The 15,887-nt window shown below is 42.4% G+C and overlaps 2 protein-coding genes across 3 annotated transcripts in view; both read right to left on the bottom strand.

Annotated features, from left to right (window-relative positions):
* The window catches only part of slc27a4 (solute carrier family 27 member 4), a 55,415-nt gene extending 44,874 nt beyond the window's left edge, over positions 1-10,541 (bottom strand). The window contains exons 1-2 of the mRNA XM_042302084.1: positions 10,161-10,541; positions 5,302-5,463 (exon numbers count right to left, since the gene is read on the bottom strand). Of these exons, the coding sequence (XP_042158018.1) occupies positions 5,302-5,462 (161 nt within the window). The 5' untranslated portion in view covers position 5,463; positions 10,161-10,541. The remainder of the gene's footprint in view (positions 1-5,301; positions 5,464-10,160) is intronic.
* A 2,116-nt stretch (positions 10,542-12,657) lies between these two features.
* swi5 (SWI5 homologous recombination repair protein) lies at positions 12,658-15,551 on the bottom strand. 2 transcript variants are annotated; one of them, XM_024403963.2, is made up of 5 exons: positions 15,269-15,551; positions 14,506-14,554; positions 14,314-14,417; positions 13,622-13,716; positions 12,658-13,288 (listed from the first exon to the last, which is right to left on the bottom strand). In XM_024403963.2, exons 1-5 carry the CDS (start codon positions 15,370-15,372, stop codon positions 13,227-13,229), a joined length of 414 nt encoding a protein of 137 aa, XP_024259731.1. In that variant the 5' UTR covers positions 15,373-15,551; the 3' UTR covers positions 12,658-13,226. The 2 variants fall into 2 exon arrangements, with proteins under 2 accessions (XP_024259731.1, XP_024259730.1); XM_024403962.2 differs by having other exon boundaries at positions 12,658-13,291; positions 15,269-15,547.
* Between the last annotated feature and the right edge of the window lie 336 nt (positions 15,552-15,887).

The raw sequence follows: 15,887 nt of genomic DNA, 5'->3' as shown, positions 1-15,887 counted from the left end.
ATTCCAGTGAGTTGTGACATCATGAATAGATACAACATTCCCTTGAAATAAAGCATCTGTTCTTTTTCTGAGGGAGCAAGTATTTTCTATACAAATAATATCCTTATCGTACCAAATGAAATACCTATGTGGGGATAAAGTATGGTTATATATTAATGACCACGCTCAGAACACTTGTCGATGAAAAGCAGATGATTCTGTAGGAATCTCATCAATGTTGTAGTTGCAAAGCAGAAACAAATTGAAGCCACCAAAACGGGAGATGATATGAGGGATGAAATTCCAAGTTGAAGTTGTATTATTTATTAGGGAATGTCCAATTTACCTTAAAAGTATTATTCAAAGTAGGGAAATCCACAAAAATGGACACCGACAGATTTCCTAATATAACGTGTACCATTTTTCCGTATGACGTTGAAAAGCAGCTGGTCAACAGATTTACCCATTTTGTTATCAAGATGTTGGGACTGAGCTGCGTAAGGAAGCCTGGAGCCCCTCAGATTTAGATAGCAACACTCAACATTTTCAAGGATAAATCCCTCTGCAACCATTGGTTCAACTTTTTAGTTTTTTGTTTTGTTGCAATAATAGGCTTGAAGTTTAATGAGCATCTTTCCGGTTGATCCTAAACTGTGGTAATCCCAAATTATGTTACTTTTCCTTGACTGGAATATTGCAGATAGAAGCTAACAATTCACACTTAAGATTTAGGCAAAAGACCAGGGGCCTCATTTATCAGTCACGCGTAGGCACAAATCTGTGTAAACCATGCTTGGGCTCGTTTCCACACATATCAACAAAGTACTGAGTAAAGGGTATGAATACTTGTAATAAATGTAATATTGATGTTTTACATTTTTTATAAATTAGCCTTTTTTTTGCTTTGTCATTATGTGGTATTGGCTGTAACGTAAGAAAATGTGGAAGAAGTCAAGGGTTCTGAATAATTTCCAGATGCACAGTATATGTTGGTATGTCATGGCTGAGCTGTGCAGAGCTGCCGCAGTCTAATGTCAGCTCTTCTCTCTGTACGGTGTTCTCTGTCATATAACCATGTTGTCACACCCTGATCTGTTTCACCTATCCTTGTGCTCGTCTCCACCCCCTTCCAGGTGTCGCCCATCTTCTCCATGATCCCCTGTGTATTTATACCTGTGTTTTCTGTCTGTGCCAGTTCGTCTTGTTTGCCAAGTCAACCAGAACTTCTCTCTCTCAGCTCCTGTTTTTCCCCAGTCTCTCTTTTTCTCGTCCTCCTGATTTTGATCTTTGCCTGCCCTGACACTGGGCCTGCCTGCCTGACCACTCTGCCTGTCCCTGACCTCGAGCCTGCCTGACCCCTCTGCCTGCCCTGACACTGGGCCCGCCTGCCTGACCACTCTGCCTGTCCCTGACCTCGAGCCTGCCTCCCGCCCTGTACCCTTTTGGACTCTGCCCTGGCTATGAACCCTTGCCTGTCCCTGGCCTGCCTTCTGTCTATCCCTTGGACTATAATAAACAGAGCTCAAACCATCTGCCTCCTGTGTCTGCATCTGGTTCTCGCCTTGTCTCGTTTCCTTTTAGAAATCTCATTCAGGCGAATGCCGCCTTCCTCACCAACGGTCCGATAGCAGGGTTTCAGTTGATTTTAGGTGTCAGGACCCTTCCGCGTGTAGTCTGCTCGGGAATAACATCTGACCACCTCCTCTTCATGGCCTACGAAGAAGCGACCATCGTGTATATCAAAGAGTATCTCTCGTCTCTCATTAGAACACAAGTTTGACTTTGACGTTAAAGCAATGGTGTTGGGTTTACACTGGCGCTTTTCCAGAGGCGGTCTGTGTGATGGCTCTTATGGGTTCGTCATTCCGTAGGACACCATATGTTCCATCCCTTTAAATCTTGTATGATCTCTCAGGTTCTGGCCGCTTATGACCACTCCCATGTTAATTGTATTCTCATACACTCCATGAATTTAAGACTAGCAACGGAACATCAGTTGTCATCACTAGAATTAACACTGCCTTTGTCCTCTCGTTCATGTTATGCTAACTGCATGCTGACCACGGGCTGCACCTGGCGAACCTCTGTCGAACAATGATGCTAGCAAAAATGACAAGATACTGCAACTCATCATGGCTCCGGTTCCTTCGACCAGCGTTGAGAGCGAGCTCTGAGCTACAGACAGCCCACTCCAGCATGGACGCTGCTACTGCTTCTCAATGGGTCCCAGCTTAACCTCAAGATCATTGGCCTCTGCTGCTTACGAACAGAGATTGTGGAAGCCTAGATGAGTTACTGCAGTAATGGCTAATCGTGTCATTACTCTCAGCCCTGGGGTCTAATAGCTACATTGCTTCTCTTTTACTGCATATAAATACTACTATATACAGTACCAGTCAAAAGTTTGGACACACCTACTCATTCCAGGGTTTTTCTTGATGTTTACCATTTTCTACATTGTAGAATAATAGTGAAGACATCAAAACCAGGATATAATGCATATAGAATCATGTAGTAACCAACAAAAAAAAGAAGTGTTAAACAGATCAAAATACATTCTAGATTCTTCTAAGGAGCCACCCTTTGCCTTGATGACAGCTTTGCACACTCTTGGCATTCTCTCTGCAATGAAGCAATAAGGCCCGAGGGGGTGTGGTATATGGCCAACAAGCCGACTCGTGGTTTTCTGAGAAGCTATCTCAGTACGGTGTGCTTGCTGTAGCTTACACGTAGTTTATCCTTCACGTCACACATATGCAGTAGCAACCATATTACGTAGGTGATCATAAAAGCTCTTGGTGGCGTGAGCCTGCCGTGAACATAGTCCATTGGCTGTTTTGGGGATTGGTATAGCATACCTTTTGGAGTTTTGGGGATTGGTATAGCATACCTTTTGGAGTTTTGGGGATTGGTATAGCATACCTTTTGGAGTTTTGGGGATTGGTATTGGTTTTGGGGATTGTTAGCATACCTTTTTTTGGAGTTTTTTTGGGGGGATTGGTATAGCATACCTTTTGGAGTTTTGGGGATTGGTATAGCATACCTTTTGGAGTTTTGGGGGGATTGGTATAGCATACCTTTTGGAGTTTTGGGGATTGGTATAGCATACCTTTTGGAGTTTTGGGGATTGGTATAGCATACCTTTTGGAGTTTTGGGGATTGGTATAGCATACCTTTTGGAGTTTTGGGGATTGGTATAGCATACCTTTTGGAGTTTTGGGGATTGGTATAGCATACCTTTTGGAGTTTTGGGGATTGGTATAGCATACCTTTTGGAGTTTTGGGGATTGGTATAGCATACCTTGATATCTGCCTGTTATATCGGACATGCAGTGAGCTGCCCTGAAGGAGCGAGCCGAGCTCCACTGCTAATGTTGCTGCATGTATTGTCATCGTCTAATAAATGGTTTCCTGTCTGAAATAAAGAGCAAAAGGCTCATACAGGAAACACGAGTGTTGCATCAGCTGATATTGCACCAATTTGATTCATCACCGTACCTTATTATAGCTGTGAAGACACACACACACACACACACACACACACACACACACACACACACACACATTACAATATTGTAATGGCAATGATGGTGCATTGTACATTTGTATAGTGCACAATGTATTGTGTGATGTTTTGTTGCGTTTATGATGTAGATTATTGCTGTGGTGTGTCGTTTCTTGTTTCATTCCTTTTTGGACCCCAGGAAGAGTAGCGCCTTGGCATCAGCTAATGGGGATCCTAATAAAAACTAAATGGTGGTCTATTAGTCAACCAGGTTAACGCACACATACTCCGATGGCTGCCGTGCACAAGCTATGCGCTGGTGTTCTCGGTGACATGCTAATGCTGTAACATGCGTTACTCGCTATGCCTGTCTGTGTTCCTGCTTTCCCACCACCCACCCCAGCCTCCACCTGTTTGGGCTCGGCTTTTGTTTTCGGTCAGGGGGATTGGTATAGCAGTACCTTGTTTTCTGACGGAATTATTACATCTGTCAGTGAGCCCCGAAGGAGCAAAGCCTAACGCCAAGACTAACGTACAGTACTGCGTGTATTGCAATCTTCGAATGAATGGCTAAACTAATACGTGACGTTTCCTGTCTGAACCATGGTGGACGCACAACCAGGCTAGAGTAGTACAACTCAGCTCGGCTTGGCTCAGCAGGGTGACAGATACGGGTAACAACCGATTCTCCTTCCCCTTCAATGTTTGTAGATCTGTAAGGTCAACACCACTACACCATTCCAGACCGTTCAGATCTGCAAACATTGAAAGGTTACTTGGGGACGAGGGGTAGTGGCTGTACCTGTCACCATGGTTTTGTCTGACACGTTGTTCCCCCTGCTGCTATTGGACCAGGTCTCTCTTGGAAAAGAGATGTTATCTCAATGAGAAAAAAACCTGTATAAATAAAAGGTTAAAAGAATAAAAATGGTGAACAGCTTATAACGCAGAGAAACCTCAGCACCTGTCTCTCTCGTGTGTCTGCGCTATGTCTCTGTTCTCTCTGAAATATCCCTCCATACCTGACCTGATTAACTCCTCAACTCTTCCCTCTGTCACACACTTTAGCTTGTCTTACAGGAATATGATCATGTTCTTGTAGGAGACATTTGCACTCCTAGTCCTAGTCGCATTTGTTGTTTGAGAAAATCTGTTCTGCAAAGCTGTAAACTGGTTTAAGGAGCAATGACTTCCTGTTGTCGTTTCGCTCCACTTTTTTGCTTTGCTTCCTGTCTTTCAGTTTGTTTTTAAATTTTGTTTGCTTGTTCTTGGGCAAACTAAGTGGGTGCTCATGGTGTGTTTCTTTTAGGTCTCTGTTGCTCGTCAGCTTTCAGTGGACACCCAGATGAGTGTCTTTCAGACCCCTCTTAAAACCACAACTGTTCAGTTATGCTTGTTGTCAGTGACTCTTCGTTAGTTCTCCTTACTTTTTGAGCGTCAATTTTTGGTTTTCTTGCTGGGGAACGTAACACACATACCCCTAACCCCCTACTCACTCCAGGTGTCGGCCAATGGTCTTGTCGAGCGAGCTGTGAAGTCACAACACAGACAAACCTCAGGAGTCCTCAACACTCCCCCCCCCGTCACACACTTTAGCTTGTCTTACAGGAATATGCTGCTTTTTTTTGCTGGAGACGATTACACAATTATTTAGCCATGGTCAAATGATCTGTTGTTTGAAAGGTCTTAAAACCAAGCAGGACTTACACACATGTTTCCATAAAACAGGCTTCTGAGTGACTTGAAAAACAAACCTGTGTACTTGTAGACAGGTACACACACACACACACCGCAGCCCACACTATACTCCCACTCACTGTATGTCTCTGCCGATGGTCTTGGCAAAAATGTGTATGAACTTCCAACCTCCAGAGCCCAGGTAGAAGATGAGGATGGAGGGGAGGACTTGGAACCAGGGCAGGCCCACCAGGAGACGGAGCACGAAGAGCAGGACAGTGCAGCAGGCCAGGCGCATCATCCTGGAGAGTAGGAAACACAAGTCACAATGTCAACACATTCTATCAATTTTCAAGAATATTTTCTAAGGGCTTTAAAATCAGTGGTCCCAAGTTCTGAACACAAGTTACTGTACAGTCGGTGACGTGACGACAGGGCATTTGCCTGTCATGTTGCAAAGGACACCGTGATTTTTGTGAAAGGCTGTGAGGAAAAAAACATTAGAAAATGTTACAAAGCATAAACTAGACCTTTACTTTCATTTACTGGTATGTCATTTTATTCTAGCACAGAGGTTGCACTTTCAATGAACCTGTGGTGTGTGGTAGACTCGCCTTCCTTAGCTGAATGCACTTTTTGTAAGTCTCTCTTTATAGGAGCGTCTACTGAATTAGTGATGTGTCAAGTGTAACCGTGCATAGGCCTACACCCTGCCTATCTAGATGAGGAAGGCGACTAAAAATGCGACCTTTGACATTCGCTGCCTCCGAGCCTTTCCTGAGCAGCATTCACAGCTGGGTATGGTGGGGTCGGGGTCGGGATGTTGCTGATCCATTCTGATCATTCAGGCTCTTCTCGATCAGAATAGAGGGGACTCGAACCGTTCTCTGTTCTAAATCTCTATAGAGGTTCTCTGTATTCCACATCCATTTTCCCCTTTAAACATCTTCCTACCTATTTATAACTTCCAGATTTAGACCTACACTACATGCCTTTTTGGATAGGCTTTATGCTAAATTACAAGTAAAGGAAAGTAAAGGTCTAGTTTATGCTTCGTAACATTTCTAAGAATGCTTCATAACATGTTTTTTCCTCACAGCCTTTCAAAAAGGAGTCCTTTGCAATATGTATTAGAGCGGGTCGAGAGCTTCAAGTTCCTCTGTGTCCACATTAGAGATCGGCCAATTCATCGGAATGGCCGATTAATTAGGGCCGATTTCAAGTTGTCATAACAATCGGAAATCGGTATTTTTGGGCGCCGATTTCCGATTATGTTTTAAATGTATTTTTTTATACCTTTTATTTAACTAGGCAAGTCAGTTAAGACCACATTCTTATTTTTAATGTTTGCCTAGGAACTGTGGGTTAACTGCCTTGTTCAGGGGCAGAACGACAGATTTTCACCTTGTCAGCTCAGGGGATCCAATCTTGCAACCTTACAGTTAACTAGTCCAACGCTCTAACCATTGCACTCCACGAGTAGCCTGCCTGTTACGCTAATGCAGTAGAAGCCAAGGTAAATTGCTAACTAGCATTAAACTTATCTTATAAAAAACAATCAATCATAATCACTAGTTATAACTACTGATCCAGTTTCACAGGCAATATTAACCAGGTGAAATGGTGTCATTTCTCTTGCGTTCATTGCACACAGAGTCAGGGTATATGCAACAGTTTGGGCTGCCTGGCTCATTGCGAACTAATTTGCCAGAATTTTACGTAATTATGACATTGAAGGTTGTGCAATGTAACAAGAATATTTAGACTTATGGATGCCAACCGTTAGATAAAATACCGAACGGTTCCGTATTTCACTGAAATAATAAACGTTTTGTTTTCGAAATGATAGTTTCCGGATTTGATCATATTAATGACCAAAGGCTCGTATTTCTGTGTGTTATGTTATAATTAAGTCTGATTTGATAGAGCAGTCTGACTGAGCAGCAGCAGGCCCGTAATCATTCATTCAAACAGCACTTTCGTGCATTTTGCCAGCAGCTCTTCGCAAGCACAGCGCTGTTTATGACTTCAAGCCTATCAGCCTAATGGCTGGTGTAACCAATGTGAAATGGCTAGCTAGTTAGCTGGGTAGGCGCTGTTACTGTTTCAAACGTCACTCGCTTTTAGATTTGGAGTAGTTATTCCCCTTGCGCTGCAAGGGCCGCGGCTTTTGTGGAGCGATGGGTAACGATGCTTCGAGTGTGGCTGTTGTCGATGTGTTCCTGGTTTGAGACCAGGTAGGGGCCAAGGAGGGAGACGGAAGCTATACTGTTACACTGGCAATACTAAAGTGCCTATAAGAACATCCAATAGTCAAAGGTATATGAAATACAAATGGTATAGAGAGAAATAGTCCTATAAATACTATAGTAACTACAACCTAAAACCTCTTACCTTGGAATATTGAAGACTCATGTTAAAAGGAACCACCAGCTTTCATATGTTCTCATGTTCTGAGCAAGGAACTGAAACGTTTTACATGGCACATATTTGACATGGCACATATTACTTTCTTCTCCAACACTTATTTAAATCAAATTGAACAGGTTTCATTATTTTTTGGTCCTCCAATAATCAGTATCGGCGTTGAAAAATCATAATCGGTCGACCTCTAGTCCACATCACTAAGGACCTATCATGGTCCAAACACACCAACACAGTCGTGAATTGGCCCAGCGTCATTGTAAAAAAGATTTTGTTCTTAACTGACATGCCTAGTTAAATAAAGGTTACATTAAAAAAATTATAATAATAATACTTTTTAAAAAAGAGGGCACAACCAAAAGTTCTACAGCTGCACCATTGAGAGCATCTTGCCTGTCTGCATCCCCGCTTAGTATGGCAACTGCTTGGCATCCGGCCGCAAGGTGCTACAGAGGTTAGTACATACAGCCCAGTACTTCCCTGGGGCAGAACTCCCTGCCAATCAGGACCTCTGTACCAGGCAGTGTCAGAGGAAGGCCCTAAAAAATTGTCTAAGACTCCAGCCACCCAAATTATAGACTGTTCTCTCTGCTACCACATAGCAAGTGATACCCAGAGCACCAAGTCTGTGACTAAAAGGCACCTGAACAGCTTCTACCCCCAAGCCATAAGACTGCTGAACAAATGGCTAACCGGACTATTTACATTGACCCCCTCTATTCTTTTATTATCTTAATTGTTTTGCACTGACTCTCTTGCACACTCACTAGACTCTACGCACACTACACTCCAACACACACACACACTACATACACACAAAACACACACATGAATATTGACACAACACACACTCACATATAGACACACTTTCCCACACGCTGCTGCTACTCTGTTTACTATATATCCTGATTGCCTAGTCACTTTTACACCTACTTTACGTGTACATACTGTATTACCTCAACTACCTCGTACCCCTGCACATTGACTCGGTACTGGTACTCCTTGTATATAGCCTTGTAATTGTTTTCATTGTGTTACCATTTCCTTGTTTTATTGAAATATTTGTCTTACTTTTTAAAAACTCTGCACTGTTGGGAATGCGCTCATAAGTAAAGCACTTCACCTGTTGTATTCGGAGCATGTGACCAATAAAATGTGATTTTGATTAGTTTTTGCAAGGTCCAGTTTGGGGAATGTCCTGACCACAAGGGCTCTCCAGGCCAGGTACCAGGCCAGCACCATATTGATGTAAAAACAAAGCCAAAAGGTGTCTCTGCCTATGACATATTTTGGTATCACAGAATTATAAAACTGGCTATGAGCCATTAGTGTCATGTCAGTATGCAGTAGGCTATGCAGTAGACTATGCAGTAGGCTACAGGTGAGAAATGTTGTTTGTTACAATTTTATTTGTCCACTTACAGCACAGGCTTGGGCTCACAGATGACATAAAAAATGTATTATTTACTGTTGGACATACAGATCAGAACCAGCACAGAGCCAGAGGGCAGAGGACATCGGCGGTAACAATAATTTGTTGACGTTGGTCCATCTCAATGCTACCTGATATGGCCAGTGCCTTTTGTTAATGAGATAGTCGCATCAGATAAAGGTTCCTATCTCTGAATCGGTGTCAACAAGAACACATGATTCTTATTTCTAATATTTTCTGTTAGGAGGCGGGAGCATGATTGTGATAACAAATTATCGCTTGCGTCAAAGTGCTCATCATCAGCGGATAGAACACCATCTGGCCAGCATGGCAATAGGCTACATACATTTAGAATGTAGCCTAGGCTATGGCCCACAGAAGAGGATTAAACATCGCTGCGATTAAATAATATGACTATTTAGGCTATAAATCATCATTCAACATCACAACATACGCAGGGGCTTGGAAAATGAGAATGTTTGGCAACCTGCGCATCTATAGATGGTCTATAGCTATAGCCTACATCCCGGAAATTTAAACGCGCGTACAGTAGCATCACAGCAGCAGTACTGCGGTAGTAGGGAGAGAGAGAGAGAGAGAGGCAGGCTCACTGCTGATGGGAAATTAAAAAAGACTCCACCAACACCAGCAGCTATTTCCATGTGCGCGACTCGACCAAATATAAATGAGAACCGTTACATCTCTAAAAGGCTTCAACCATGTACATCCGATCGAACGTCCATGGTGTCGATCGATTTATGTAAGGTGATAGCAACATCAGCAAGGTTGCATGTGTCGCTATAGTGCGCAACGAAATACACACCAGCATGAAAGTGGTGGTGGCTATTCTGTAGCCTCTCAATTTAGTGTGTCAACGCTGCCCGATTTTCGGCCACACGCTCTCTTGGCACTGACAAGATATAATATTAGGGTATTCTACATAACGGAATAGAATCGTCCAACAGATTCGAACCTGGTCCATTCAAACACAGGCTTCCATACACTGGCAAGGTTGTTAAAGGACAGTTGGTGAAGCCTACGCTATTCGGACCTCACTAGGCTACTAAATAATCATGGAGCCGGAAACCAGACCATTGAGGGAAATAGAAATGACAGTGGTGTGAGTGTTCTTCTTTGACATACCTTGTTTCACGTCCCCCACAATCACAATAATGTGCGTATTACACCGGACGTGGAACCCGTTTTGTAGTCTACAATTCCGCCTTGATCGGCTTAGCAAAGCCTTCCACCGCTCTCTGGCTTTTACTTGTGCGTTGGAACACACACACACCCAACACACACACACACAGCACACACACCAGGGTTTCAGCGAACTGCCCTTCCTCCCGTAGGATTATATCAAATTCGCCTGCCTCCTTGGTTCGACTTTTCCCCCATCTAAATCATCAGCTAATTCATATCGTCAGTATCATTTTTTTTCTTCAGCTTTATTGTAGCCATGAGCTCTCTCGCTACAGTAATTCAAATGACTATAATTTTCTTAGTTGAGCCTGCCCCCTTCGTATACACTGTTATGTGTAAACGATGAGTGGCATGACCTACGACGAATCACAGCGCCCATAGTTTATAATTGACTCCGATAGAGGTGGAGCTTGCCTCAGAAATCCTGTCAAGGAAATGCGGCCCTGTAGACGAGTGGGTGCACGACCGTTTCCACCCGGTAGTGACATAGGCCTGATGCGGGTCTATGAGACGCACGTAAAACCCTCACAGCATCAAATCGTAGGGTAGGGTAGATCACCGTATACAGTCATATCGTGGGAGCCGCTCACTGTACCAGACCTGCGCATAACGGTAGTTCTAGTCTGCCCATAATAAACCCAGGCCTCCACTAGAGCGCAGCACTGGTACTGTTCGGATGCTCAGATATGGACCGAGGTAGGTGCAGGGTTCAATAAGGCATTCGTTTCACACCATAACCACATTATTCTATGGCAATATAGTCAGTGAGGCACTGTGCAGGCAATTGTTTTTAGGCTGCGAAAATTATCACAGGATAATACTTGATCATTTACAGAAAGCCCTTTTTATTTCATGAGCGTGCCTTGCGGTTGCTTGCTATTTTGCAGGCTCTTTCTAAAGCAGGAAGTGTGAATAAACAGTTGGCCAGTTCGGTAGGCTATAGTCAGCTGAAACCACTGGGCACACCACATCAATTCAACATGGAAATTCGGGTCATTTGTGGTTGAGACGTTGATTAATGGAATTTCAACCTTTACTCACCCACTCAAAAAAGCACAATAAAGTTTAAATGGGAATACAATGTAAGATATGTTGTATTTATACAACACCTTAATATGTTATCACTGTGCTTCAACTAATAGCACAACCACATGACCTGTATTGCAGTTGAGGTTACATTTTTTAAAAATCATTGTGTAAGTGATCAATGCTGTTCGAGGTTCTGCACAGATATGTATTTATGTGAAGATCTCCACAGACCAGAAACCTTTGCTATCTTGAACACACATTCTATGATTACATAAGACTTGTATAGTTACAGTCACCTCAACATGTTACCATGGATTGTGTTACTCATTTTAAGGTTGAATAAAAACTTTCACATTAGTTTGTAAGGTAGGCTATTTACAAAAGTCACGTAGAATTGTGTTAGGTTGACAACTCAACCAACAATCAACATTTAAAGGACATGTATCTAAGGCTCGGATAGTTTAATCTGAGCCACTGGCTTAATCCCATTCTTTAACTTGAATTTTAGTTGGAGATGTGTTCATTGGCCGTAGTTTATGCCTACCCATACCATAACCTCACCGCCACCAAGCTGCTCACCCACATGACGCCATACACGCTGTCTGTCATCTGCCCGGTACAGTTGAAACCGGCATTCATCCATACTGCCAAATCTCCAAATGTATGGCATTGCTGTGTGTGACAAATCTGCACATTTTAGAGTGGCCTTTTATTGTCCACAGCACAAGGTGCACCTGTGTAATAATCATGCTGTTAATCAGCTTCTTGATATGCCACACCTGCCAGGTGGATGGATTATCTCGGGAAAGTAAAGACCAAATGGATAGCTGTAGATAGATCAATTCTCCAGTAGGAGGTGCTGCCTAGCCTTTTGTTTTTTCCGATAGTGGATAGAACGTTGAAGATCTGATGTTTCAAAGGCACAAATTGAATATATTTCATACAAGGTTTGTCTGTGTTGAAAATGGGTTACCATGATGACAATTCTATGGCTGAAATTTCACCCTCAAAAAACAAGTTTAAATTGATGACTTTTTGCAAATCCAATGTACTGTCCATGACACGTTGAAAAACGAAGTTGAAACAACTAGCTTGTGTCCACTGGGTATGCTCATTGACTCATGCTAAAGAGGAGATAAAACACACAAAGCCTACCTCACTACTCATTGGATCATCTGGGCAGAGCGGTAGCACTTCTTATAGACACTTTCAGCTCAAGACAAAATATTAGTGGTTTCCACAGATTATGCCAAGGCACCTCTTATTTTTAAAAATCAATCAGTGACAATCATTCTCCTCAGTGATCTTCAACAGAACGTTCTCCTCCAATAAACAAGCCCAACAAAAACCTCTGAAGACACTGGCGGGACAATTCACTTTCTCTCTGAACATGCAGTCAAAAACATTCTGCACAAATAGTTATTTTATTGGAACTTGCCAGAACTTCATTTGCAAATATAATACATTTATGAAGTAAAACATTTGTTTTACTAATAAACTTGCCAGCACTACATTTGGAAATAGAGCAGATGTCAGTTTGAAAGTCGGTTTTCCCTTGCACTTCTGAAGCAGAGTATGCACCATTACTATACTTAATGGAAATAAATGCATTACTCTCTTATAAGAGTGCAATGTAGGAGAGCAAGTAGATTCCGTTTTGAAGTTTAGATTCATCCGTTCTCTTAGTTTGTCAACACTCAAGACCCATAAAACAGGGGGGGGGGTTAGTAGAAGAGAACGATGTGCAACAAGTAATTCTAGACTCGGTACTGTTCTGAATTTCCACTTTTGTTGTTGGCCCAGAGGGCCATTGTGTACGGTGTGCTGCCTACACACATGGTTCTACCGATATAGATTAGGCCATACCGCGCCAAACACCCACCAAAGAAAAGACTGTTGAAGAACGCAACTTAGCCCCCCTTCTTCTTCTTGTTCTGGAGGGGGCAGAGCATAGGATGGGCACCCACTCACTCTCCCTCAGTCATCCAGCTCAAGCCCAAATTGGCCGTACAGGTCTCGAGTGGTCACTCCTCTCAGGGCTGCTGCAACACACACACATACACACACACACATAAAACAGTTTGAAATCATTTCCAACACGATCTGTGCTTGCCTGACTTAATGTAACCAATGGAGCTTTCAGAAAAGTAGAATAGAGTTGAAATGATTTGAATAACTAAAGTAGCAGAGTTGAAATGATATTATGGTCAGTCCGTGAGATGTCATTCACTATGGCTATTCTACTGAATGGAAGAAAAACATTTTACTACCACCAAAGCTGATTAGATTGTGGCAGAGTAGTTAGTGAATGTGAAAATCTGTGTGTGTGTGTTTGTATACTGTGTACACCTGTGTGTGTGTGTAGGCCTCACCTATCCTGCCTACGAGTGACTGTCCGATGTCTTTGATGTCGTTGTACTCATGTAGCAAGTCGATGTGCTGCTCCAACTCATCAACTCTGATCCCACTGTAGAAATCCACATGAATTGGTTAGTCTCTCAACAGACATGGTTTCATCTTATACCGTCAATGTGTTGTTAGTCTCTCAACAGACATGGTTTCATCTTATACCGTCAATGTGTTGTTAGTCTCTCAACAGACATGGTTTCATCTTATACCGTCAATGTGTTGTTAGTCTCTCAACAGACATGGTTTCATCTTATACCGTCAATGTGTTGTTAGTCTCTCAACAGACATGGTTTCATCTTATACCGTCAATGTGTTGTTAGTCTCTCAACAGACATGGTTTCATCTTATACCGTCAATGTGTTGTTAGTCTCTCAACAGACATGGTTTCATCTTATACCGTCAATGTGTTGTTAGTCTCTCAACAGACATGGTTTCATCTTATACTGTCAATGTGTTGTTTGTGAACTGATAACAGTATAGAAACCGAAGTGTTAATGTTATTGCAAATATTGGACAACACTATCAGATAACACACAACCTAATCAACAAGTAAAAGATTTTCACTCTATTCAGTAGAATAACCACAGTGAAGGACATCTTAAGGAACAACATTTAAACTGCTCTACTATTCAACTCTATTCCCCATTGTACACACTCTTTCTCCAACAGTGTAATCTCAGAGTCTAACTCTGCCCGTCTCCTCTTCAGTTCCTCTAGCTCTTCTTCAGGCTTGGCAGGGCCAGTACTGGAGGTCTGGACCTGGGGAAAGACAATGACTATGATGATGCCAAAACATGTTGTGGTGTGTGTGTGATATGCAAAAGCAATTCCACATCAGAAGGCTTACAGGTGATTTGAAGCTGGAACGGACTTTTGTGTGTCCCGAGTATGGGGTCCTAAGGGGAGGAAAAAGAAAGCAAGTAGAATATTTCATATTCAATGAAATCACTGATCTATAACCTAGTTGGAATAGTATCACATGCCACATCTCAGTGTGTAGAAGAGTCTGGCCAGGTTATCAGGGATCTAGGCCTAAAGATAAGGTAGGTAAGATTACGTTCAAGATCCTGTCACAAAGTTATATCAAGTTGTGTTCAAGAGGGAATGGCATGATAAATGTGAAATAAACCTAGATTATTCAACCTAGATGTTGAAATGGTGCCACACTATGGAATTTGCTTTAACCACAAACTTAATTGATTCATGAAAATGAAACTAGTACTCTCTGCCAGGTAGTTTGTACCTTGATGGAAGTGCAGTTAGCTTGTGGAAAAGTCCATTGTGTGGCACCATTCAATATATTGGTTTATTACTCTAGATGTACTTGAGCATAGCATCTTAAAAAAAAGTAATCTGCCTGCCTTGTACGTTGTATTGAGTTTTCAAACGTGTAACATTCAATAACGCTACACTACCGCCACCTAGCGGCAAAGATGAAGCATCACAACCTTTCAGCGAACAACTGAATAGACGCTAACTACGACACCGTGATAGAAAAGTACCTTGAATGTGGAGCAATTACAATAGTGTCACCCCACGCTATAAAAAAGGTAGCTTTGACCCTGTCCAGTTAACAAGATTTGGGACTTTGTGGAACACTATTTTCGTACCTTTTATGAGCCCCTTTAGCTGTAGAGAAGTCCTTCCCCTTTGGCGTTGACAACGTTACATCCGGGACATTCCCACATATTTCAGGACTCCGTTCTGTAGCCATAGCACCTCGAAGGATATTATCCAAGATGAAATGAGAAACTATGCGAAAACGACGTCTCAAAACTGGCTTCCGTGGGGTGTGTGTCTTCGCCTTTTCCCCGTAGTTTACCTATGTAGTTGTCGACATCATTCTTTCCCGCGCTAAGAAAACGTACGGCGTTTTCATTGGTCCTCGGCATTAAATGGGTCGATGTGTGATGTTATTATTTGACCGCTAGGCGGCGGCATTAACCAAAACTATTTCATCAGGAGACAAGCACAACTCCAAGTCAGGTCTCAAGGACAATAAAATAAAAATACCCTTGTTGAATTATGAAAAATTCATATCGATATTGAATTACATTTTTACATATATATATATTTTTTAAATTTTCGCACTGTATAGGCTTAGCAAGTGTTTTCCCCTCAGCACAAATTCCATGGCACCCATGGTGATACTGTTGAATTATAATGACTATTTAACTATTTAGCAGTATTATGGCGTGGGGGTGGGGGGTAGAAGCTGTATCATTATTC

Source organism: Oncorhynchus tshawytscha, linkage group LG20 (genome assembly GCF_018296145.1).
Source record: "Oncorhynchus tshawytscha isolate Ot180627B linkage group LG20, Otsh_v2.0, whole genome shotgun sequence".
NCBI lineage: Eukaryota > Metazoa > Chordata > Actinopteri > Salmoniformes > Salmonidae > Oncorhynchus > Oncorhynchus tshawytscha.
This window is presented reverse-complemented; position numbering and strand designations above follow the sequence as displayed.